The 25,845-nt window shown below is 51.5% G+C and overlaps 1 protein-coding gene and 1 long non-coding RNA gene across 10 annotated transcripts; one reads left to right on the top strand and one right to left on the bottom strand.

The window, feature by feature from the left end:
* The first annotated feature begins 150 nt into the window (after positions 1 to 150).
* snx14 (sorting nexin 14) lies at positions 151 to 25,416 on the top strand. 8 transcript variants are annotated; one of them, XR_003974305.1, is made up of 29 exons: positions 151 to 379; positions 617 to 769; positions 1,140 to 1,260; positions 2,437 to 2,513; positions 2,808 to 2,886; positions 3,013 to 3,056; positions 3,316 to 3,403; positions 4,277 to 4,361; positions 4,868 to 5,024; positions 5,817 to 5,892; positions 5,975 to 6,019; positions 6,880 to 6,960; positions 7,120 to 7,234; positions 7,613 to 7,768; positions 8,204 to 8,328; positions 8,614 to 8,672; positions 9,203 to 9,229; positions 10,135 to 10,264; positions 11,048 to 11,234; positions 12,290 to 12,373; positions 12,954 to 13,054; positions 13,330 to 13,441; positions 14,278 to 14,318; positions 16,230 to 16,346; positions 16,702 to 16,867; positions 17,363 to 17,527; positions 17,610 to 17,705; positions 24,090 to 24,239; positions 24,401 to 24,542. XR_003974305.1 is itself a non-coding variant. In XM_030345124.1 (29 exons), exons 2-29 carry the CDS (start codon positions 630 to 632, stop codon positions 25,288 to 25,290), a joined length of 2,826 nt encoding a protein of 941 aa, XP_030200984.1. In that variant the 5' UTR covers positions 151 to 352; positions 617 to 629; the 3' UTR covers positions 25,291 to 25,416. The 8 variants fall into 8 exon arrangements, 7 of the variants coding, with proteins under 7 accessions (XP_030200984.1, XP_030200983.1, XP_030200988.1 ...); XM_030345124.1 differs by lacking the exons at positions 24,090 to 24,239; positions 24,401 to 24,542 and adding exons at positions 24,776 to 24,867; positions 25,231 to 25,416 and having other exon boundaries at positions 151 to 352; XM_030345123.1 differs by lacking the exons at positions 24,090 to 24,239; positions 24,401 to 24,542 and adding exons at positions 24,776 to 24,867; positions 25,231 to 25,416.
* On the bottom strand, positions 17,757 to 18,377 carry LOC115534346 (uncharacterized). Of its 2 annotated transcripts, none has more exons than XR_003974311.1 (3): positions 18,316 to 18,377; positions 18,025 to 18,117; positions 17,757 to 17,891 (listed from the first exon to the last, which is right to left on the bottom strand). It is a non-coding gene; the product is annotated as an uncharacterized LOC115534346 (long non-coding RNA). The 2 variants fall into 2 exon arrangements; XR_003974310.1 differs by having other exon boundaries at positions 17,763 to 17,891; positions 18,025 to 18,123; positions 18,322 to 18,353.
* Positions 25,417 to 25,845: the final 429 nt, after the last annotated feature.

Here is a 25,845-nt window from a genome sequence, read left to right as displayed (position 1 = left end):
TTGGTTTCAATGTTTTCTGGTTTGTGTTTTTATATTATTATTGAACAAAAGTTTAGTAATTACATTGCCCTCCGTCCCGCCCCGTCCTCTGACTCCGCTCCTCTTGATCCCGCCGAAGGACCAACCAGGCGCGCCCAACCGGAACTTCTCTCCGCCCCGCCCCGTCCTCTGACTCCACTCATCCGGGTCCTGCCGGAGCCCATACCAGGCGCTCCAAACCGGAACTCGTCCTCCAGACTGGAAAACAAACGGCTGTCAGTGAAGTGGTGGAGTTTAAAACATGGAAAAGAAGAACCTACTCGGGTGAAACCATCGTAACCAGTGACCGCTCGGAGTGTTTCTGCGGGACGCGGTGCGTGGTGCCGTCACAACCCGTCCGGTTCGTCCCTGTTTGATACCGTTTAACACCGCTCACCGTCCGCTCTGTTCAGGAGGCTTAGCGCCACTAGTCCATCGATACTTCATCAGTTCTGCCAGATGGGGAGGGATATCTGGCCCCACAGTGTACTCAACCTAGCATAAACTCGCTGAAATAGTTATCCTATTACTTTATTGTACAACTATTATTAAAGTGGCGGTGTCATGTGACGGCTGTGGTGACCCACTCTACCCGCAGGTCCCGGGTCGTGATGGCGGGGCTGATCCGGAGATGTCTGGGCCACCTGAGGCGGTGGCTGAAGGTGGACCTGCTCCGGGAGGCGGGCCGCCAGTACCCGCTGTCCTGCTGCGTACTGTCCTCCCTGCTGTTGCTCACCGTGCTGCTCAACAGGTGAGCGGCGCTCAGGTGGTCAGCCGATAGGGGCTGAGGTCTGGGCATGCGCAGCTCTGTAGATCCCCGGACACCACCTCCTATATCTATCGTAATCTGTTTTCTATATAGTTAGACAGACAGACAGACAGACAAGCAGGTACACTCACACACGCACTCTGATTCAAACTGCACAGAATTCACACAGTTCACACCAGACAATAACAAAGTCTCCAAATACGTGGAGACGCATTTGGAGACTTTGTGTTTCTCCCAACCATTAACACGGCAACAAAGTACATGTTGAGCATACAACCTACAAAAGTAGTTGTGGAGTTATGTGTGTTTGTGAGTTGATTGACGGGTTGTTGTCATGACGCCCCCCCGTCAGGTACATCCACATTCTGTTGGTGTTCTGGTCCTTCCTGGCGGGCGTCACCACCTTCTACTGCTCCCTCGGGCCCGGCTCCCTGCTGCCCAACGTCCTCTTCACCGATAGGCCCCGCAGCAAGGTGAGGCTCGGGGTTTAACAGGGGAAACATGTGATAAACTAAATTTAAATACAACTTTCTTCTTTTTACTACCGGCCCACCGGTGTTTAATTACTACTTTATAATTGCTTCAGGTTGATTAAACGTTATACAATTGTGGATTTCATGCGGTCACAGTGGCTGAGAATGTAAATTGATGTTCTTTATTAATTGACCAACATAGATGGATGTAAAACCTGCTGATTGGTGATGTTTTTGCTGTTACGGTATAATTTAGACCAGGGACGTCACTACGATTTAGAGGCTGGGGGCTGGGGGCTTAGCCCCAAGCATTTTCTGAAGTGCATGCGTGTCTAACTTCTAATTGTATTAGTATTTATTTCCACTCATATTCTGGCTTATTTTGTTAAGTGCAGGCATGTTATGAGTCCTTGACAACATATTTTATTGTTGTTGCGGTATGATTAAGACGTTGTTATGTTTGTTTCGTCATTGATGATGTTTTATTGTTGTTAGGGTATGATTTAGAGGTGGTTCTGTTTGTTTCGTGATTGATGTTTTATTGTTGTTAGGGTATGATTTAGACGTGGTTCTGTTTGTTTCGTCATTGATGATGTTTTATTGTTATTGCGGTATGATTTAGACGTGGTTCTGTTCGTTTCGTCATTGATAATGTTTTATTGTTGTTAGGGTATGATTTAGACGTGGTTCTGTTTGTTTCGTCATTGATGATGTTTTATTGTTGTTGCGGTATGATTTAGACGTGGTTCTGTTCGTTTCGTCATTGATAATGTTTTATTGTTGTTAGGGTATGATTTAGACGTGGTTCTGTTTGTTTCGTCATTGATGATGTTTTATTGTTGTTGCGGTATGATTTAGACGTGGTTCTGTTCGTTTCGTCATTGATAATGTTTTATTGTTGTTAGGGTATGATTTAGACGTGGTTTTGTTTGTTTCGTCATTGATGATGTTTTATTGTTATTGCGGTATGATTTAGACGTGGTTCTGTTCGTTTCGTCATTGATAATGTTTTATTGTTGTTAGGGTATGATTTAGACGTGGTTCTGTTTGTTTCGTCATTGATGATGTTTTATTGTTGTTGCGGTATGATTTAGACGTGGTTCTGTTCGTTTCGTCATTGATAATGTTTTATTGTTGTAAGGGTATGATTTAGACGTGGTTCTGTTTGTTTGTCAGCGGCCGCTGCAGCAGGAGCTGTTCCCGCTCGGCAGCAGTTGCGCCGTCTGCGGCAAGGTGCGCTGTAAACGACACCGGTACGTCAAACCATCCACTTAATGTATTCTTATCCTCTTCTTGGCTCTTTCACGCTGTTCAAATATAATATTACTTTAAAAACAACAAGAAATCATCAGTTATGCATTGAAAATGTGTATTGAAAGTGTCTCTAAAGCTAAGCTATATTATAACGCGGTAACTATCTTTTCTTTGAACTTCTCTGTTGAGTTGTGTAGAGTGGGACCCGGCGCCCCCTCGTGGTCGTTCGAGGCAGTGCAGTTGAGTCCGTAGTGTCGTTCCTACTGCGGTTCTGATGTGGTTTGTGTTAACAGGCCCACGCTGCTCTTGGAGAACTATCAGCCCTGGTTGGACCTGAAGGTCCACTCCAAGGTGGACGCCTCCATCGCCGAGGTACTAAAGTTACTCTGTTTTACTTATAAAAGGCAAATCGGAGAATGCGTAGAACTTAGTTTAGCGTGTGTTTCACTCTGGTTCAATCCCCAAACACAGCCATGTTTGTGTCTCTCTGGTGTGTAGGTGTTTGAGCTGGTGCTGGAAAACTTTGTGTACCCGTGGTACAGGTGAGTCTGGACCGCTGCTCTGTCTGTCTCTCTCTCTCTCTCTCTCTCTCTCTCTCTCTGTCTCTGTCTCTGTCTCTCTCTCTCTCTCTCTCTCTCTCTCTCTCTCTCTCTCTCTCTCTCTCTCTGTCTCTCTCTCTGTCTCTCTCTCTCTCTGTCTCTGTCTCTGTCTCTCTCTCTCTCTCTCTCCCCCCCCCCCCTCCCTCCACTAGTGTGCACCGACAGAGGGTGACGGTATTGATTGGGTGTCTCTCTCCCACAGGGACATCACAGACGATGAGGCCTGTGTGGACGAGCTCAGGGTGACCTTCCGCTTCTTCGCGTCCGTGGTGGTGCGGCGAGCGCAGAAGGTGACGGAGGAACACACACTGTCCATCGCCAACACACTGTCTATCTCACACACTCACACACACACCCTCAGTCAGACACACATACAGTCAGTCAGTCAGTCCCTCCCTCCCTCCCTCCCTCCCTCCCTCCCTCCCTCCCTCCCTCCCTCCCTCCCACCCCGGCCCAGTCAGTGGTGACGGTGTTGTCTCCCCAGGTGGACGTCCGTCCGTCAGTCCCACCCTGTCCCAGTCAGTAGTGACGGTGTTGTGTCCCCGGGTGGACGTCCGTCCGTCCGTCAGTCCCTCCCTGGCCCAGTCAGTAGTGACGGTGTTGTGTCCCCGGGTGGACGTCCGTCCGTCCGTCAGTCCCTCCCTGGCCCAGTCAGTAGTGACGGTGTTGTGTCCCCGGGTGGACGTCCGTCCGTCCGTCAGTCCCTCCCTGGCCCAGTCAGTAGTGACGGTGTTGTCTCCCCAGGTGGACGTCCGTCCGTCCGTCCGTCAGTCCCACCCTGGCCCAGTCAGTAGTGACGGTGTTGTCTCCCCAGGTGGACGTCCGTCCGTCCGTCCGTCAGTCCCACCCTGGCCCAGTCAGTAGTGACGGTGTTGTCTCCCCAGGTGGACGTCCGTCCGTCCGTCCGTCAGTCCCTCCCACCCTGTCCCAGTCAGTAGTGACGGTGTTGTCTCCCAGGTGGACGTCCGTCCGTCCGTCAGTCCCACCCTGGCCCAGTCAGTAGTGACGGTGTTGTCTCCCCAGGTGGACGTCCGTCCGTCCGTCAGTCCCTCCCTGTCCCAGTCAGTAGTGACGCTGTTGTCTCCCCAGGTGGACGTCCGTCCGTCCGTCCGTCAGTCCCTCCCACCCTGTCCCAGTCAGTAGTGACGCTGTTGTCTCCCCAGGTGGACGTCCCGTCCGTGTTTGCGGACAAGGTGATGACGGCGGTGCTGAAGCACATCGAGGTGATGAGCCGGGTGCAGCAGAGAGGTAGGACGGGGGAGACCGGGGGGGGGGGGGGGGGGGGGTCTGGACCAGGACCAGCCGCACCTGGTGATCACTGACTCTGTGTGTGTGTATGTGTGTGTGTGTGTGTGTGTTTCTCATTCTGTGTGTGTGTGTTTCTCATTCTGTGTGTGTGGGGGATGTGTTTGCATGCTTGTGGTGTGTGTGTGTGTGTGTGTGTGTGTGTGTGTGTGTGTGTGTGTGTGTTTCTCATTCTGTGTGTGTGTGTGTGTTTTTTATTCTATGTGTGTGTGTGTTTTTTATTCTTTGTGTGTGTGTGTTTCTCATTCTGTGTGTGTGTCTGTGTTTTTGTGTGTGTGTTTCTCATTGTGTGTGTGTGTGTGTGTGTGTGTGTGTGTGTGTGTGTGTGTGTGTGTGTGTTTTTCATTGTGTGTGTGTGTGTGTGTGTGTGTGTGTGTGTGTGTGTGTGTGTGTGTGTGTGTGTGTGTGTGTGTGTGTGTGTGTGTGTGTGTGTGTGTGTGTGTGTGCAGGCCCCGGGGGGGAGGGCCTCCAGCAGGCCGCCCTGGAGGCCTACGGGGCTGACCTCCACCTGGCGCTGCGGAGCCGTCGGGATGAGCTGCTGTACCTCCGCAGTCTGGCCCAGCTGCTGTTCAGCCACGTGCTGCCGCCCAAGGCCACCGGCTGCAGGTGGCCCCGACCCGCACATCAAACGCACCCTAAAGCTCCTCCACTAGCGAGTCACTAACCCCACCCAGGGTCACTAACCCCACCCAGGGTCACTAACCCCACCCAGGGTCACTGGATATAGTCTTCCTCTGGAGACACTAACCCAGGGGTTCTCAAAGTTTTGACAAATGAGGGCCAATTTAGGAACCCAACATTTGACTGAGAGCCGCCGAAGGAAAAAAATGTAGGTCAAGTGAGGTCTAAATCACGAAACTGAGTTTCATCCTTAGTAATGTACAGTCGGATTAAAACTAACAAATATCAGGATTTAATTGAAAGCTAGAGAGAGTCGACTTTGTTTTTATATTTATTTATTTTTGTTCAAATTAATATTGATATTATAATAATAAAAAAAAAAAAATCATTTTTTTTTTTTTTTTATCTTACATCTGTATGTCATTGAGGGCCGCCATTGGCCCGCGGGCCGCACTTTGAGAACCAATGCTCTAGAGTCACTAACCCCAACCAGGGTCACTAACCCCACCCAGGGTCACTAACCCCACCCAGGGTCACTAACCCCACCCAGGGTCGCTCTATTGGACTCAACCCTCCACCTCAACAAGACGGGGGCCCCGGGGTTCAGTCGCCCCCTCACAATGAACCGCCTGCACCGGGCTCAGTGGTGGGGGGGGGGGGGGGGGGGGGGGGGGGGGGGGGAGGGTCTTCTGTAGGAAGGCTGGTCATCATGTTGTACCCTAATAACTGGTGTGTCAGTGGGTGAGCTAACTGGGGTCACTGGTGGGGTCCCCCCAGGTCTCTGGCTCTGCTGCTCCGGGAGGTGGTCTCGGGCTCGGTCATGCTGCCCACCATGGACTTCCTGGCCGACCCGGTAAGTGGGGTTCAGACTCAATGTGTGGGTGAAGGCCCCCCCCCCCCCCCCCGCGCGCTGACCCCTCTGCTCTCTGTCCCAGGACACGCTGAACCTCATGGTGCTGCTGCTGGTGGACGACGGCCCGGTAAGGCTCGGCCCCGCCCCCCGCCCCCTGGGGCTCCAGACGGTCCTGCTAGTGTACCCCCTCTGAGATATTGTTCCAGCCGAGTACCCCTTTCACCGGCTAAACATTTTTTTGGGGGAGAGGTGCTCGTGAGAAACTTGGGCCTGAGCTTCATGACACTGTTGGCTGATTTCTCCCCCCAAAAGAAGCCCAACGCCCAGGGGAGGGTCAGAGAGGGGAACCCCGTTCAAAGAGACTCACCTGAAGCTGACGACATTTCAGTGTTATTTATTTTTCTCTGAGTCTCGTTTCTCCTTGTTTTCAGAATTACATTTTGACCACTATTCTTGATTTTCTTTTTATTGTTGATCTTTCAAATTCAAACGTGCACAGGGTGAATGATTTGATGTCTTTGTATTTGTCTGAGTATCCCCGGTTGTACTCAAAAGGACCTCAAGGGGTACTTGCACCCCCCAATTGAGAACCGCTGGTCTAGACCTCCAGCTGGGAGCTGGTATCTGCCAAACATGAGTGGTTTGAAGAGTTTCTGCAGTACCGCCCCTCTGACTGTCTAACCCCGCCCCTCTGACTGTCTAACCCCGCCCCTCTGACTCTCTAACCCCGCCCCTCGGACTCTCTAACCCCGCCCCTCTGACTCTCTAACCCCGCCCCTCTGACTCTCTAACCCCGCCCCTCTGACTGTCTAACCCCGCCCCTCTGACCGTCAAACCCCGCCCCTCTGACCGTCAAACCCCGCCCCTCTGACCATCTAACCCTGACCCTCTGACCGTCTAACCCCGCCCCTCTGGTTCTATAACCCCGCCCCTCTGACCGTCTAACCCCGTCCCTCTGGTTCTCTAACCCCGCCCCTCTGTGTGCAGCTGGAGGAGCCCAGCGAGCCCCCCTCCGCCCTGGTCCCCTTCCTGCAGCGCTACGCAGAGGTCCGCAACAAGAAGGCCTCGGTACGTCCGTCTGTCCGTCCCAGCTGAGAGGTTCTGGGTTCAAACCCTCTTCGATGACCTATAGATCTATGTTATAACATAAGGTTCTAGAACTGATAGATCTGTGTGTGTGTGTGTGTGTGTGCCTGCGTGCGCGTGTGCCTGTGCGTGTGCGTGCAGGTCCTGAAGCTGGAGCTCAAGGAGATCCGGGAGCAGCAGGACCTTCTGTTCCGCTTCATGAACTTCCTGAAGCAGGAGGGTGCCGTGCATGTGCTGCAGTTCTGCCTCAGCGTGGGTGAGCTGGAGCGCGCACACACACACACACACACACACACACACACACACACCCCTATGTATACAGCTATACATTACACACACACTGCCCCCCCACAGTATGAATGGGTCAGACACAATGGTAAGACCTTTATAAAATGGAGCGAGATGAAGGGATGAAGTCCACTTGCACAAGACCCCCTGTGGTCCCGGTGAGGGTGGGGGTCCCCCCTGTGTCTGACCCCCTGTGGTCCCGTTGAGGGTGGGGGTCCCCCCTGTGTCTGACCCCCTGTGGTCCCGTTGAGGGTGGGGGTCCCCCCTGTGTCTGACCCCCTGTGGTCCCGGTGAGGGTGGGGTCTCACGGTGTGCCCCCCCCCCCCCCCCCCCCCCCCCCCCCCAGAGGAGTTCAACGACCGCATCCTGAGGCCGGAGCTGAGTGAGGAGCAGCTGCAGGCGCTACACGGGGAGGTGCAGCACCTGCACCAGGCCTACTGCCTGGACCACAGCCCCGACAAGATCCGCCTCCAGCCCGCCATTGTGGAGGAGATCCAAAACAGTAAGGCCGCTGCCCCCACCGCCCCCACCCAGGGGGGGAGGAGTGGGGGGAGGACGGAGGGATGGAGTGAATGAGTGGAGGATAGAGTTTAGGATGGAGTTAAGGACGGAGTGAATGAGTGAAGGATGGAGTGATGGACGGAGTGAAGGTTGAGTGAATGAGTGAAGGACGGAGTGAAGGTTGAGTGAATGAGTGAAGGGTGAGTGAATGAGTGAAGGACGGAGTGATGGACGGAGTGAAGGTTGAGTGAATGAGTGAAGGACGGAGTGAAGGTGGAGTGAATGAGTGAAGGGTGGAGTGAATGAGTGAAGGACGGAGTGAATGAGTGAAGGGTGGAGTGAATGAGTGAAGGTTGAGTGAATGAGTGAAGGCTGCAGTGCTCTGAATGCTGGGTGTGAGGTGCGGGGGCCTGAGCTCCTGCTCTGTGCTTCCCAGTCGCGGAGGGCCCGTACCCGGGCGTGGTGCGGCTGCAGACGCTGCCCTGCCTGTTCCAGGCCTACGAGCACGTCCTGTCTCTGCTGGAGGACGTCTTCACGCCCCTGTTCTGCCACAGCGACGAGGTAGGTCGATGCTGAGGAACCCTGGGGGGGCCCACCCTAAGGGGTTCCACCCTCATCCTGGGGGGGTCCCACAAACAAATGAGTCCTTATTAGCATTGGCCAATGTCTCTAAGTCAGTTGTGAGTTTTTGCACCCTTTTAATATTCATGTTTAGGCACATCCATTCTTTATATTATTTATTTAGTTTTCTCAGAGGGGGTACACTAGTAGAAAGCGTTGGAGGTCCACTGAGTTAGAGTTTGTTGTGTGGAGGGTGGGCCTCACTGAGTGTGTCTGTGTGTTCAGTACTTCAGGTACCTGCTGAAGGGGGCGGAGTCTCCCACCAGGAACTCTAAACTCACCAGGTGCGTTCCCGCCTTTCGTTTCCGTCTGCTGTTCCTACCCTCCGTCAAACTTCCTTTTGGATACAGTTTGGAAACTTTATTTTGAAAAGGTGTAGCTTTCCCACACATCTTGGCAAATACTGGACATTTCCTTTGTAATGTCCAGTATTTTACATCATACACATACACAAATACAGTGAGGAGCTCCTTCACTGTATGTTACAGTGAGTTACATGTTACTCCTCACTTTATGTTACAGTGAGTTACATGTTACTCCTCACTGTATGTTACAGTGAGTTACGTGTTACTCCTCACTGTATGATACAGTGAGCTACATGTTACTCCTCACTGTAACACACAGTGAGTTACGTATTACTCCTCACTGTATGTTACAGTGAGCTACATGTTACTCCTCACTGCAACACACAGTGAGTTACGTGTTACTCATCACTGTAACACACAGTGAGTTACGTGTTTACTTTTCACCGGTGTCATGTAGGCTCATCCCTTTGAAGCCCTAGTTGCTAAACGTGATGTTGGTGTTGTTCCAGGAATAGCTTGAGTTTGGACGAGCTGAGGTGAGTCTGAGCCCAGCTTGTTGTTCAGTGCTGCGTGTGGAACGAGCGCATGAACACCACCTGCATCCCTTTGCAGTGCTTGGGTTGTGTTCAATAAGCTTCAATAAGTCTTGTTAGTGTGGCGTTAGGAGTGTGCGCAGTGCGGCTAGCAAAGCCATCGGTCGCTAGCTGTCTCAGCATGAAGAGGCTCAATGCTAGGCTAGCTGTATGAGCATGAAGTGTCCAAATGCTAGGCTAGCTGTATGAGCATGAAGTGTCCAAATGCTATGCTAGCTGTACGAGCATGAAGCGGCTAAATGCTAGGCTAGCTGTATGAGCATGAATTGTCCAAATGCTAGGCTAGCTGTATGAGCATGAAGTGGCCAAATGCTAGGCTAGCTGTATGAGCATGAAGCGGCTAAATGCTAGGCTAGCTGTATGAGCATGAAGCGGCTAAATGCTAGGCTAGCTGTATGAGCATGAAGTGTCCAAATGCTAGGCTAGCTGTATGAGCATAAAGCGGCTAAATGCTAGGCTAGCTGTATGAGCATGAAGCGGCTAAATGCTAGGCTATCTTGCCGTCATCAGCCCCCCTGAGTGTGTGGGGGGGTCACTGTAGCGCATGCTGCGCTACAGTGACCTGCTTATCCGTAAGACGAGTAATGTGGCTGCACCGTTAAGAAGCAGGTTCAGGGGTCAGGCCCAGGGGGTCAGGGGTCACGCCTCTGGCCCCGGAGGTCAGGGGTCAGAGCTACGGTGACGCGAAGCAACGAGTCCTATGGCTTCATCACGCTTTCAAATCTCAAAATCGTGTGTGTGTGTGTGTGTGTGTGTGTGTGTGTGTGTGTGTGTGTGTGTGTGTGTGTGTGTGTGTGTGTGTGTGTGTGTGTGTGTGTGTGTGTGTGTGTGTGTGTGTGTGTGTGTAGGAACGCGTCGAAGCGCGGCGAGGCGTTTGGGATCACCCGCCTCGGCAGTAAGATCCGGGGGGTCTTCAAGAACACGACCATGGAGGGCTCCATGCTGCCCGAGGGGGCCGTCACCGACCCCGACGAGGCCGTGAGTGGGCGCACAGCCAGACCCCGCCCACACACAGACCACGCCCACATCCAGACACAGACCACACCCACATCAAGACCCCGCCCACATCCAGACCACACACACATCCAGACCACGCACACATCCAGACACCACCCACACCAAGACCACGCCCACACCCAGAACCCGCCCACATCCACAGGCAGACCACACCCAGACCCCGCCCACATCCACTTGGTTCCTCTGGTTCCTCTGGGTTCCTCTGGTTCCTCTGGGTTCCTCTGGTTCCTCTGGGTTCCTCTGGGTCCCTCTGGTTCCTCTGGTTCCTCTGGGTTCCTCTGGTTCCTCTGGGTTCCTCTGGTTCCTCTGGTTCCTCTGGTTCCTCTGGGTCCTCTGGGTCCTCTGGTTCCTCTGACCCTCTGGTTCCTCTGGGTCCTCTGGTTCCTCTGACCCTCTGGTTCCTCTGGGTCCTATGGGTTCCTCTGGTTCCTCTGGTTCCTCTGGTTCCTCTGACCCTCTGGGTTCCTCTGGTTCCTCAGGTTCCTCTGGTTCCTCTGGTTCCTCTGGGTCCTCTGGGTCCTCTGGTTCGTCTGGGTTCCAGGTGATGGTCTGATCTCCTGAGGCCACGTGGTGGTGGTGCTGTGGCCTCTATAAGTTAAGGCTGTGGGTGGTGCAGGAGGAGGAGGCCACAGTGGTGGTGGTGCTGTGGCCTCTATAAGTTAAGGCTGTGGGTGGTGCAGGAGGAGGAGGCCACGGTGGTGGTGGTGCTGTGGCCTCTATAAGTTAAGGCTGTGGGTGGTGCAGGTGGAGGAGGCCACGGTGGTGATGGAGGACGACGGGCCGGCGGAGGTGGCGAGCTCGGTGGGCTCCTTGAGGAACCTTTCGGCGTGGGGCATCAGCATCCCCTACGTGGATCTCCATGACGACGAGGCCAAGAGGGAGCGGGTCCCCGTGTTCTGCATCGACGTGGAGCGCCACGACCGCCAGGAGGGTGGGGCCACTCACACGCCCACTTTACACTCACTCTCTCACACGCCCACTTTACACTCACTCTCTCACACGCCCACTTTACACTCACTCTCTCACACGCTCACTTTACACTCACTCTCTCACTTTACACTCACTCTCTCACACGCCCACTTTACACTCACTCTCTCACACACTCACTTTACACTCACTCTCTCACACGCCGACTTTACACTCACTCTCTCTCACGCCCACTTTACACTCACTCTCTCACACAGTCACTTTACACTCAAGCTCTCACTTGCTCACTCTCCCATTCACTCACCCACTCACTCCTCACCCTCTCACTCGCGGTCTGGATGTTCTGCCTGATGTCTGCTGGCCACCAGGTGGTGCCGTAACGCAGTTGAAACGGGGCTGCGATCACGTATCAAAGCCTGTTGTTTGGCTGGTTTCACTTCACACACACTCAGAAGAGCGCGCTTCTCCTTTCATCCGTCTGTCGTTGTTCAGTGGAAACAGGCCTTTGATACGGGAAGCTCCAGGAAGGACTCTATCTGGGCCAGGTCGTCTGAGATGAGATGTGTGATACGTTAAGGGCAGGGGTTCTCAAAGATTTGACAGCTGATGGCCAATTTAGGAACCCAGAATTTAACTGAGAGCCGCCAAAGGAAAAATAATTAGGCGGGAAACGCCGTCAGCATCCCAGTGGTGAAAAAAAACATTGCGCCGTGGACCTCTGGGAGGGAGGTCAAGTGCGGTCTAAATCACAAAACTGAGGTTCATCCTTTCAAAGTAATGTACAGTCCGAGTAAAACTAAAAAATGTAACAGGATTTAATTGAAACCTAGAGAGAGTCGACTTTCTCTTTTATATTTATTTATTTTTGTGTAATTTAATATTGATATAATAATAATAAAAAAAAAGAATTAAAATCTCTTTTTTCATTTTTTACTTACATCTGTATGTCATTGCGGGCCACCAGGAATCTTTCTGCGGGCCGCCATTGGCCCGCGGGCCGCACTTTGAGAACCAATGGTTTAGGGAATGATCAGTTGTGTGTATTGCGTGTCTCTCTAGTTGGACATGAGCCAGAGAAGTGGTCCGTGCTGAGAAGATACCTGGAGTTCTATGTTCTAGAGTCCAAACTCACCGAGTTCCACGGTGAGTCACTCTTTCATGCACAACGTTATACACAGTGCATGGATATCTCTCTCTCTCTCTCTCACTCTCACTCCCTCACTCTTACTCTCACTCTCTCACTCTCACTCTCGAACCCTAACCTCTCTCTCTCTCTCTCTCAAACCCTAACCTCTCTCGCCCTCTCTCTCGAACCCTAACCTCTCTCGCCCTCCCTCTCTCTCTCTCGAACCCTAACCTCTCTCGCCCTCCCTCTCTCTCTCTCGAACCCTAACCTCTCTCGCCCTCCCTCCCTCTCTCTCGAACCCTAACCTCTCTCGCCCTCCCTCCCTCTCTCTCGAACCCTTACCTCTCTCGCCCTCCCTCTCTCTGCTGAACCCTAACCTCTCTCTCTCTCTCTCTCTATCTCTGTCTCTCTCTCTCTCTCTCTCGCCCTCCCTCTCTCTCTCTCTCGCCCTCCCTCTCTCTACTGAACCCTAACCTCTCTCTCTCGCCCTCCCTCGCTCTACTGAACCCTAACCTCTCTCTCTCTCTCTCTCTCCTGAACCTAACCTCTCTCGCCCTCCCTCGCTCTACTGAACCCTAACCTCTCTCTCTCTTCCAGGCTCTTTTGCTGACACTCAGCTTCCCTCCAAGCGTATCATCGGACCCAAGAACTACGAGTTCCTGGTGTCCAAGAAGGACGAGTTTGAGGAGTATCTGCAGGTACCTTGACCCAGACGCAAGGCCAGGCGCCAAACCAATCTGTTACCCTCTCCCGTACTGAGCCCCAGGCCAGGTGTGACAGTGGTCGTTGTGATGTGGTAATTAGTTTCATCCCCCAGCGTTTCTTTCTAAGGTGTGTGTGTGTGTGTGTGTGTGTGTGTGTGTGTGTGTGTGTGTGTGTGTGTGTGTGTGTGTGTGTGTGTGTGTGTGTGTGTGTGTGTGTGTGTGTGTGTGTGTGTGTGTGTGCGCGCGCGCGCCTGCGTGTGTGTTCTCAGAGGCTGGTGCAGCACCCGGAGCTCTGCAACAGCCAGCTCCTGGCCGACTTCCTGTCTCCCTACAGCATGGAGTCGCAGTTCCTGGAGCGCATGCTGCCAGACGTCAACCTGGGTACACGCCCCCTCCTCCACCTCGGAGCTAGACTCCGCCCCCTCCACCACCTCAGAGCTAGAGACACGCCCCTTCCACCACCTCAGAGCTAGACCCCGCCCCCTCCTCCACCTCAGAGCTAGACCCCGCCCCCTCCTCCACCTCAGAGCTAGACCCAGCCCCCTCCTCCACCTCAGAGCTAGACCCCGCCCTTCTTCTCCACCTCGGAGCTAGACTCCGCCCCCTCCACCACCTCAGAGCTAGACTCCGCCCCCTCCACCACCTCAGAGCTAGAGACACGCCCCTTCCACCACCTCAGAGCTAGACCCCGCCCCCTCCTCCACCTCAGAGCTAGACCCCGCCCCCTCCACCACCTCAGAGCTAGAGACACGCCCCTTCCACCACCTCAGAGCTAGACCCCGCCCCCTCCTCCACCTCAGAGCTAGACCCCGCCCCCTCCTCCACCTCAGAGCTAGACCCCGCCCCCTCCTCCACCTCAGAGCTAGACCCCGCCCTTCTTCTCCACCTCGGAGCTAGACTCCGCCCCCTCCACCACCTCAGAGCTAGACTCCGCCCCCTCCACCACCTCAGAGCTAGACTCCGCCCCCTCCACCACCTCAGAGCTAGACCCCGCCCCCTCCACCACCTCAGAGCTAGACCCCGCCCCCTCCTCCACCTCAGAGCTAGACCACGCCTCCTTCACCACCTCAGAGCTTGACCCCGCCCCCTTCACCATCTCAGGGCTAGACCCCGCCCCAAACAGCTAGACCATCGTCATATTACATAAAACTCTCGATGGTTTGGACACAGCTTCGTTACACACCCATGGTTTGATCTAATGTATTTTTCCCCTGCAGGGAAGATCTTCAAGTCAGTCCCCGGGAAGCTCATCAAAGAGGTGATGCATAAACACACGCACATGCTCATATACACACACAGATACCCAAACACCTGCACATATACACAGTACACACATACCCCAGGTGTAGAAGGGAGCTTCTCCTGTTTAAAACGGCTCAAGTCCTACGCCGCTAACACAATGAGCCGGCGCCGTTCAAGCAGCCAGGCTCTTCGGCCCATTGAGAGGACCCCGGTCAAGGTACTGGAAAGGACAGCTAGTAGCATTCTAGGGAGGAACAGAGGGCAGAATTGACATATCAATAAAGTCGAGATTCCCATCTTTGAAAGACCAGCCGCCACTGGCACACACACACACATATCCAGACTGACAACCACAAGCACACATACACACGGACCGACAAACGCATGCACAAACAAACACACCCACACACCCACATATGCACAATATATACACACACACATATAAGTACATGCACACTTTCACATGCATACACATGCACGTTGACACATACACACAGGCACGCACAAACACACATGCACAAGCACACATACATAAATATGCACACGCACTTGCACATACACACACATACACCAGTGGCGATTGCTTTAAGACTGCAAGGGAAGCTCGGTTCCCCTAAAATGTCTAAAATGAAATATCTGTTGGGTTAACAGTTCATTGACTAAAAATGCGTTTGAACACGTTCATCTCAAAGACGAGTTAGTTCAGAATCAGATGCTTATCGTAGATCGAATGACTCGATTTCCTTCTCATACATTTCCGTAGCGTCACGGTGAGTTTGCCCGTTGAAGTTCAGCGTCCAACCACTTCAATGGGGCTGCATTGAACAGCTTTTTTTAGTGCGTCGAGAGTCGCATTCATTGGCTAATGCTGCGATTATGTCCCTCCCACAGACGCTCAGCGTCTCTGGGGGTGAATGGAGGGGGGGGCTGGCCTGGGCGCTGGGCTTCTGCGTGATGATTGGAGGGTCTGCAAAAGACTCAGTTGCCGTTTGATTGACAGCGATATTGAACCATAAAACATCGCCGGAGCTCTCTTTAGTCCTCAGATCCTCGCAGATTTTTGCAAGCGAGTTGAAAGACAAACTGCAACCTATTTCTTGATATTTGCTTGTCAAAATTGCTAGACAATATTCCTCGCACATTTCATGCACTTATACACACAATTCCTTTTTTCAGTTACAGAATTCCCACATTTCCTTGTTTGAGTTTATTATCATTTGGTAGTTGGCCATCACTTTGATTCAGGGAGACTGAGGTCTGAACTTCAAGTTAGACCTGCAGGGTGACAGGGGAAAGCTGTGTGATTTCTTGGTGTTCCTGAAAGACATGGAGTTGGACAGCTTTACAAACTGTTCTCATTAGTGGCAATGATGGGAGCTACATCTGCAGGTGTAGAAAGGAGCGTCTCCTGTTTAAAGCGGCTCAATTCCTCCACCTTTAAGCAGCATAGGCCGTTTAAGCAGCCTAGCTCTGCTGGCCATTCAGAGGAAACTGGTCAATTCACTGGAAAAGACAGCTAATTGGTATGACAGGGTCACAAAGCATTTCCTTGAAAAGGAACCGAGGGCAGAATTGAGATATAAATAAATTGACAATTCATATGATGCAGGCCGAAAATGAGCTTCCCCTTTTTGAAAGACCATCCGATTGACTGATATACACACACACACACAAACATATCCAAACTGACACCCACAAGCACACATTCAAAATGGACCGACACACGCATTTACAAACAAACAGTAGTTTGTGTTTGTGTGTGTGAGAAGCGAGGGGGGTGGGGGGGGTACTGTATTGACACCCAAGTCACATTTTTGAACAGCCATAGTGCAACTTCAGCAGGACTTCATTCCCCAACGAGAGTCCGACCCGTGACCTTTGACCTTTGACCCCCCCCCCCCCCCCCCCCCCCCCCATTGTGCTCCAGCGAGGTCAGAACCTGGATCCCTTCCTGCAGTCATTCTTCAACTCGTGCGAGTCGCCCAAACCCAAACCCAGCCGCCCGGAGCTTACCATCATCAGCCCCACAGCGGACGACAAAAAGGTAGGCCTCCATCCCATAATACCCTGCTGCACCTCCACCCCCTCTGGGGCCTCCCCACCTCCACCCAATCACACACAGGGGTCCCGGTGTGTCTTCACGTGTGTGTATTGTTCTATGCCTGTGTGGTAAAGGGGCTCGTCCCCTGATGGTATCGGTTTCAGAACAGCTCTACGTGACGGAGCGAGTGCTAAGCGACTCGTTGACCGAGGGGACGCGGTGTGTAGTCTGTGGGCTACACACAGTCATACTGTTCCTGTCTCTGCAGCTCCTCAGTGTGTAGTCTGGGGGGTCTCTGGTGTGTAGGCTGTGGGGTCTCTTGTCAGAAGGTTCAGGTCTCCTGTCTCCTCACGTGTAGTCTGGTGGGGTCTCTGGTCAGTCGGCTCTCCTGTCTCCTCAGCTCCTCAGCCCGCTGTTCCAGAACAACGCCAACCTGGCGGACGGCGCGGACCGACGGCAGAACCAGAACCTCTTCATGGAGATGGTGTCTGTCAGCGGGCTGTACGACCACATGATGCACCTCGGTGAGGCTAAACAGAGCTGTGCTGTAAATACAAACAGGAACAGAATACAGAATATGGTTTCAGAATAATAACTCAAAACATAACTACCTCTTTGGACACACGCAGGTGATATCAAACCCTGACGCACTTTCTCAAATAGAAACAGAAACACACAATTCTAGACTGCCCGCAACAAGTCTCCCCCTGCAGTAGGCCCCCACCAGCCTCCACTGTGCATTGGAAAGGACTCCATTAGTCAAGTTAAGGTTCATCTTTGGAGGAAAAAGCTGTCATTGTTATGTTTGAAATACTTTCACACTTGTTCACCCTTTGACCTTTTACGTGTTGGTTTTCTGTTGAAGGGTTTCAGTTTCAGTAAGGGTATGGTGTGGTCGTGATCGCAGCGAAAAGCAATGCATCATAGGAACCCCCCCCCCTGTAAGATTCCCCCCCTGGGGTTCCTGCTGATGGCGGGGCTGGGGGTGCTAAGCCTGTCTCTCTCTCTGGGGCGGGCAGGGCGACAGGTGTTCCGGATGCCCGACTGGCTGCACCACATGTTGAGCGCGGGCCGGATCCTCTTCAAGAAGTCCTTCGAGGCGTACATGGACCAGTACCTGCAGGGCAGGGTGGACACGCTGCTGCAGGAGCACCGCCTGGTGTCGCTCATCACCCAGCTCCGAGGTGCCCGTCTCACCCCCATCCGCTGGTACAGGTCTCGCCTCAGAGGGGCCCGTCTCACCCCGTCTCCCGTCTGTCTCTCTAGACGCGGTGTTCTGTGAAGGCAGTGAGGAGAGGAGTCCGGAGGAGCGACAGAAACGCGCCAAGCAGACGTTTGAGGAGATGATGAAGTATTTACCAGGTCAGAACCCAGAGTGCACCGTCACCTCCTCCGTCACTTCCTCTGACCTAAAACACCGTCACCTCCTCTGACCTAAAACACCTTCACCTCCTACTTCACCTCCTCTGACCTAAAACACCGTCACCTCCTCTGACCTAAAACACCTTCACCTCCTCCGTCACCTCCTCTGACCTAAAACACCTTCACCTCCTCTGACCTAAAACACCTTCACCTCCTCCGTCACCTCCTCTGACCTAAAACACCTTCACCTCCTCCGTCACCTCCTCTGACCTAAAACACCTTCACCTCCTCCGTCACCTCCTCTGACCTAAAACACCACCTCCTCCGTCACCTCCTCTGACCTAAAACACCGTCACCTCCTCTGACCTAAAACACCTTCACCTCCTCCGTCACCTCCTCTGACCTAAAACACCTTCACCTCCTCTGACCTAAAACACCGTCACCTCCTCCGTCACCTCCTCTGACCTAAAACACCTTCACCTCCTCTGACCTAAAACACCGTCACCTCCTCCGTCACCTCCTCTGACCTAAAACACCTTCACCTCCTCCGTCACCTCCTCTGACCTAAAACACCTTCACCTCCTCCGTCACCTCCTCTGACCTAAAACACCGTCACCTCCTCCGTCACCTCCTCTGACCTAAAACACCAGCACCTCCTCCCCACTTTTACACCATCACCTACTCTATTATGTCCTCCGTCACCTCCTCTCCACGTATACACCATCACCTCCTCTGACCTAAAACCCCATCACCTCCTCCACCCTGATGGAGGAGCCTGACGTAGCTGTGGCCTCCCCTCCGGCTGCAGTACGGCGGCCTCCACTAGGGGGCGGTCTGCCCAGTCAGTAGTGGCTCCGCAGGCTGGTCGTGTCTGCGTCGTCTGGAGAGCCTCACCTGGAGGGGGCTCTCTGGTCCGATGGGCCTCGCTAGGCTACAGCCAGTACCGCTAGCCGCTAGCCGCTAGCCGTTAGCCGTTAGCCGTCGATCTGTGAGCCACCGGACAGTATAAAGCAATCTCTCTCTAACAGCAGATGTCAGACTAGGGAGGCCCCAGAGCTAGACGTCTATAAAACAGGAGAAACCCTTCATCAGTCATCGTCACTCATCTCCACGCTCCTCGCTGGGGCTCTGGCTGGGGGTGGGGGTGGAGGTGGAGGTGGGGGTTCCGCTTCTTCAGGGTGTCTTCGCCCGGGACTCACGAGAAGCGACTCTTGGTGTGTCGTGGCAATTTCTCTATCAGAGTTTGCGTCTAAGCAGATGAGATATTTAGATGCAAAAAGCACACAATTCTGTTGACAATTAATGATCATATATATTTGTAATAGAAGTACGAACAAAGATACATCACAACATGCATCAACAAACAACATAACAGGCAAACATTACAATAATCTGAGGCCTCAGATGGGAGCTTCTCTTTGCGTGTTACTTCATTCTCTGAAGGTACGCTCAGACAAGTCCACTGAGTGTTTGAATCAATGAGTTCTTATTCACTTCGGTAGGCTTCTGGAGGGGGTGTGTCCCCCATAAACCAAAAGCCTTTGTGTACCAGATGGTTATCTTTACAACTGAAGCTGCCCTGGATGCCATTGGAGGGGGTGGCGGCCGTGCCATCTAACCCTCTGGCTTCGTTGACGCTAGCCAGGGGGTCGAGGAACAGGCCCATACATCAAAGGATTGCATGGAAGATGATTTACAACACACGAAAAGATAGGAACAGGCAGGCAATGAAATGCATCACAAGACCCTCGAACGTTCACACTTTAAATGACCCAAAAGGAGAGCAGAAGGCAGGCAATATATGCATCACACAAAATAGGAACAAAACTTAAGTTCATAGATAGACCAAAAACGTAACAACATGTAGATTTTCCATCACAGGTGGCAAACAGAGAAGACTCGGCTGTTTCCAGAGTGCCGAGGAGGCACCCTGCTGGGAGGGGGTGAGGAGCTCTCCCTCACCCCCCCCTCCCTCCTTCAGAGAGTCAGGCACCCTGCTGGGAGGGGGTGAGGGAGGGCTCCTCACCCCCCCCCTCCTTCAGAGAGTCAGGCAACCTGGTGGGAAGGGGTGAGGAGCTCCCCCCCCCCCCCCCCCCCCCTCCTTCAGAGAGTCAGGCAACCTGCTGGGAGGGGGTGAGGAGCTCTCCCCCCCCCCCCCCCCCCCCCCCCCCTCCTTCCAGTAGGGCCGAGATCGTTTATTGGCCTGTGGCATGTGCCACCGCGACCACTGACATACCATGGCATATGCCGTTCTGGAACGGTAACTACCATTCTGAAACGGTTCTGAAACGGTAACTGCCGTCGCGACCACAGACATACCATGGCGTATGCCATTCTGAAACGGTAACTACCGTTCTGAAACGGTAACTGCCGTCGCGACCACTGACATACCATGGCATATGCCGTTCTGAAACGGTAACTACCGTTCTGAAACGGTAACTGCCGTCGCGACCACTGACATACCATGGCATATGCCGTTCTGGAACGGTAACTGCCGTTCTGAAACGGTAACTGCCGTTCTGAAACGGTAACTAACGTTCTGAAACGGTAACTGCCGTTCTGAAACGGTAACTGCCGTTCAGGTGGAACGGTAACTGCAGTTCCCAACAATGGTATGTGACACCAGCATAACTCCTCCGTATAATTTCAAGACGGGTATTGCCATAAATGTAAAGGTATATATATTTGGTATTTATTGACACAATATCACAACATAACGCCGTAAATAAAGGGATTTACACGTTTCTCTCGTCCGTGCTGTTGTTAGGATATTTCCGATCTGTTTGTTGTTGCTTTTGTAATGACAGATGCTTTTGAAAACAGCCGGACTTGCTCCGGTGACGGTAGTTATAGCCTAGCCTTCTAGGTGGCCATAGAGCTATAGTCTATTGCTTTGTTCCAATATCCATACTATCCGCAGTCATTATACTTTATTTTAGTATGACTTCTTTTTTATATAGTTTCAGTACGTAGTGCGTTGCAATTAAGATCAGGGCGAAAGGAAGTGTAGTGAAAGGACCCGGATGGTATACTCAAAACGGTCAAACCGATGAGTGTGGATTGATGTACACCTTTCGTGCTCCACGGCAGCGATCTTAGCTACGTAGCTGAAGAGGCGGAGCCAGGCTGAGCCAACGTCGGCGCATTTTCTTTAATAGGTCCATGCATTTTCCACGTATTCTGCATTAATGGAGTCATTTTGTAGTTTTAATAGCTTTATAACTACTATGTGTAAAGAGTTCACCGTTCAAAGCGAGATGTTTATTGCCGTTGCGATCGTAGTTTCCGGTTAGTGCACCAGAGCCAGGTCCCTATAGGGGTGGCACTGTAGGCTATGGCTAGACAGTCATCCATTTTTCAACTCGTGTTTTATCAAGATGTTCTAGTAGCGTAGCCTATAATAAAGCCTACTGTATGACTGCTTCAGCTCATAACTATTCAATAGGCCAAATATTAAGTTTTGCTTTTGTTCTTATTGGTGTTTAACCAAATAATTTAAGTAGGCCTATAGGTTCCTATCATTTAACCCTGATCCAGTGTCATAAACCTTTCTATATCGACATGATCCAGTGTTATCATGGCATACAGGCCAAAAGTTTTTCCGCTGGCAAGCCAATTATGTTAATCGGAAGTTCCATTTCCTACTGGAACCACCGTTTTTCCGCTGGCATGCCACTCATGTAAAATGGTATTACCAGTTTCTACTGGCACCTACCGTTTGCCAGTAGATATTCCTTTCCTGTGGTATTTGCCCGTTCATACACACATACCACTCATGATTCACAGCTACACAATCATTCTTATAAAAACGGTAGGTGCCAGTAGAAACTGGTAATTACCATTTTCCATGAGTGGCATGCCAGCGGAAAAACGGTAGGTGCCAGTAGAAACTGGTAATTACCATTTTCCATGAGTGGCATGCCAGCGGAAAAACGGTAGGTGCCAGTAGAAACTGGTAATACCATTTTACATGAGTGGCATGCCAGCGGAAAAACGGTGGTTCCAGTAGGAAATGGAAATTCCGATTAACATAATTGGCTTGCCAGCGGAAAAACGTTTAGCCTGTATGCCATGATACCACTGGATCATGTCGATATAGAAAGGTTTATGACACTGGATCAGGGTTAAATGATAGGAACCTATAGGCCTACTTAAATTATTTGGTTAAACACCAATAAGAACAAATGCAAAACTTAATATTTGGCCTATTGAATAGTTATGAGCTGAAGCAGTCATACAGTAGGCTTTATTATAGGCTACGCTACTAGAACATCTTGATAAAACACGAGTGGAAAAATGGATGACTGTCTAGCCATAGCATACAGTGCCACCCCTATAGGGACCTGGCTCTGGTGCACTAACCGGAAACTACGATCGCAACCGCAATAAACATCTCGCTTTGAACGGTGAACTCTTTACACATAGTAGTTATAAAGCTATTAAAACTACAAAATGACTCCATTAATGCAGGATACGTGGAAAATGCATGGACCTATTAGAGAAAATGCGCCGACGTTGGCTCAGCCTGGCTCCGCCTCTTCAGCTACGTAGCTAAGATCGCTGCCGTGGAGCACGAAAGGTGTACATCAATCCACACTCATCGGTTTGACCGTTTTGAGTATACCATCCGGGTCCTTTCGCCCTGATCTTAATTGCAACGCACTACGTACTCAAACTATATAAAAAAGAAGTCATACTAAAATAAAGTATAATGACTGCGGATAGTATGGATATTGGAACAAAGCAATAGACTATAGCTCTATAATAATAATAATAATACATTTAATTTAGGGGCGCCTTTCAAGACACCCAAGGTCACCTTACAGAGCATATAGTCATCATTCAAAACTATGTAAAACAGACTAGGAATAAAAGGAAAACAGAGGTTAAACATGAAGAATAATAATAATTAATAACACTCAAAGACGCCTAAAGTGAAGGGGGGACCTCACTAACCACCACCAATATGTAGCACCCACTTGGGTGATGCACGGCAGCCAATCGGTGCCAGAACGCTCACTACACACCAGCTTGAGGAGGAGAGTTAGGGATGAGGTGGAGAGTGAGGGAAAAGAACATTTAAACACTATCGACCATATTTAAACACTATCGATCACATTTAAACAATATCGACCACATGTAAACACTATCGACCACATTTAAACACTATGGACCACATGTAAACCCTATCGACCACATCAAAACACTATCGCCCACATTTAAACAATATCACCCACATTTAAACACTATGGACCACACGTAAACCCTATCGCCCACATTTAAACACTATCGCCCACATTTAAACACTATGGACCACATTTAAACACTATGGACCACATTTAAACCCTATCGACCACATGTAAACCCTATCGACCATATATAAACACTATCGACCACATTTAAACATGTAAACCCTATCGACCACATTTAAACCCTATCGACCACATTTAAACACTATCGACCACAATTAAACACTATCGACCACATTTCGACCACTATGGCCACCTAGAAGGCTAGGCTATAACTACCGTCACCGGAGCAAGTCCGGCTGTTTTCAAAAGCATCTGTCATTACAAAAGCAACAAGAAACAGATCGGAAATATCCTTACAACAGCACGGACGAGAGAAATGTGTAAATCCCTTTATTTACGGCTTTATGTTGTGATATTGTGTCACTAAATACCAAATATATATATACCTTTACATTTATGGCAATACCCGTCTTGAAATTATACGGAGGAGTTATGCTGGTGTCACATACCATTGTTGGGAACTGCAGTTACCGTTCCACCTGAACGGCAGTTACCGTTTCAGAACGGTAGTTACCGTTTCAGAACGGTAGTTACCGTTCCAGAACGGCATATGCCATGGTATGTCAGTGGTCGCGGTGGCACATGCCACAGGCCATTAAACGATCTCGGCGTCTCTCCCTCCTTCAGAGAGTCAGCCACCCTGCTGGGAGGGGGTGAGGAGCTCCCCCCCCCCCCCCCCCCTCCTTCAGTGAGTCAGCCGCTGGTGCTGACGGAGCGTCTGTGAGGCTGCTCACCAACCGGCCTCACGCGTGTGTGCTGGTCTTCGGAGGGTTTATGGTCTTATATAATATAACCCCTCCGGTGGCCCTCAACCGGCTCCTGAGAGGCGTAGCCCTGAGCCTGGCTGGTGACTCAGAGCCTGTCTGTCTGTCTGCCTGTCTGTCTGTCTGCTCCTGGTTCAGCCCCAATTCCTCAGCCAAACCACACACTGCTCCCAGGAGAGTGTGCGTCTTAACAAGCCCTTCTCAAAGACTTGTAAACAGACACGTTAACCCCGGCTCGGATGGCCCCCGGTCGTCTCGCGCCTTTGACGCGTTGATCGGGTTGTCTTCTCTTCTTTTACTGCACAAAGAAATGTGGCGTACATCTGGTCTGTCTCCCGGCCCTGACAGAAGAGACAAGTCCCTCACAGAAGAGCCGGCGTGTCCAGACTAGCGGCGCACTGTGTGGGAAGCTCACAGAGGCTGAGGCGGAGATTAACAACACAGTCAAGAGCCTGGGAGTGAGCAAAGCTAAGATTAGCTCGGTGTTGTTGGACTCTTGTAACGATTGTGGTAGATGGGCCTTCTAGAGCTAGGGGTTTGTATGGTACAATACCAGTGCTGTGTAGCAGGGGTTCTGCTAATGGACGCCATGTGTCTTGCTGCATTGTTCTCGCTCCAGGACTGTTCCGGGAAACGATCTTCATCATCTACCAAGAGGCCGTTTTTAATGAGACGTATTTTCAAGCACCAGCAATGCTAAGTATTGATATAAAGAGGTGATCTGGGTCCTGGATGACCCACCTTTGGCCCAGGACGGACAAAATATTCGTACATTCATGGTCATTAAAATGACATTATTCCTGTTTCTGTATATTGCTTCCTATATCGAACGCTTTCCATACATTGATCATCATTGTAGTTTTTCCCCTCCTCTGTCATTTTTGCGATGCATTCTCCTGTTGACTAATGTGTGTTTGTCTTTGTGGGTATGTGTGTGTGTGTGTGTGTGTGTTTGTGGGTATGCGTGTGTGTGTGTGTGTGTGTGTGTGTGTAGATGTGGTGGAGAAGTGTATCGGTCCGGAGAATAAGTACGAGGGGATCCGCCTGCTGTTCGACGGCCTGCAGCAACCCCTCCTCAACAAGCAGGTGAACGCCTGAGAACGTCACCGTCGAGGTGCCCCTCAGGGCGACGCCTCGCCCACACTGCCCCCGACGAGCTGGCTGTCGCCCTGAGGGGTCGACTCCGCCGTCGGTGGGTAGTATTGCAAAGCGCTTTGGATAAAAGTGCTCGATAAATCCAGTCCATTCACCATTATACACATTGTACATTATTCACCCGTAGCCGAGAGGTTACGGTTTAAGGGTTAGGGTTGGCTTAGATCGTTCCATTTTATTCATGTGTGTGTGTGTGTGTGTGTGTGTGTGTGTGTGTGTGTGTGTGTGTGTGTGTGTGTGTGTGTGTGTGTGTGTGTGTGTGTGTGTGTGTGTGTGTGTGTGTGTTCCCCTCAGATGTCCTACGTTCTGCTGGACATCGCCGTTCAGGAGCTCTTCCCGGAGCTGTCCGGCTGAGGGGTGTCCCTCTCCCCGGCTGAGGGGTGTCCCTCTCCCCGGCTGAGGGGTGTCCCTCTCCCCAGAGCCGTCCCCACATTCCACTGTACATTAACACTCAAATAAACACTTTATTTATTGACTTAACGAAGGCTGCCTGGTGTCTGTCTGTAGTGGGACCAGTACTGTGAGGATAATACCAGTACTCTGATGATGATACCAGTACTTTGATGTTGATACCAGTACTGTGGGGATAATACCAGTACTGCACCAGTACTGTGATGATAATACCCGTACTCTGATGATAATACCAGTACTGTGGTGCTGATTCAGGTACCGTACCAGTACTCTGATGACAATACCAGTACTGTACCAGTAATGTGACACTAACATCACTATGGTGATGTCTGTGGTTCTGCCCCATGTGGTGCTCTGGTCAAAGCACAGTGCATCCTGGTTATTGGTTAACCAGTGGGAGTTGAACCCCCAACCTGGCTGTGTCATGCTCTACGATTCTTTTAATATTTGCTCTGATGTTATTCTTTCACGCCCTTCACGGGCTGTCAGCTTCGCTTT

This window comes from Gadus morhua, chromosome 21 (assembly GCF_902167405.1).
Source record: "Gadus morhua chromosome 21, gadMor3.0, whole genome shotgun sequence".
NCBI classification, from domain to species: domain Eukaryota; kingdom Metazoa; phylum Chordata; class Actinopteri; order Gadiformes; family Gadidae; genus Gadus; species Gadus morhua.
The sequence above is the reverse complement of the archived record's forward strand: the minus strand, read 5'-3'. Positions and strand labels throughout refer to the sequence as shown.

What these genes read in the sequence shown, in the direction of transcription:
- snx14 (XM_030345124.1), top strand. Translation starts at nt 630, where the DNA reads ATGGCGGGGCTGATCCGGAGATGTCTGGGCCACCTGAGGCGGTGGCTG. An exon ending in TGGACTTCCTGGCCGACCCG is followed by an intron (nt 5,893 to 5,974) that starts GTAAGTGGGGTT and finishes TCTCTGTCCCAG; the next exon opens with GACACGCTGAACCTCATGGT. An exon ending in TGTGGAGGAGATCCAAAACA is followed by an intron (nt 7,769 to 8,203) that starts GTAAGGCCGCTG and finishes TGTGCTTCCCAG; the next exon opens with TCGCGGAGGGCCCGTACCCG.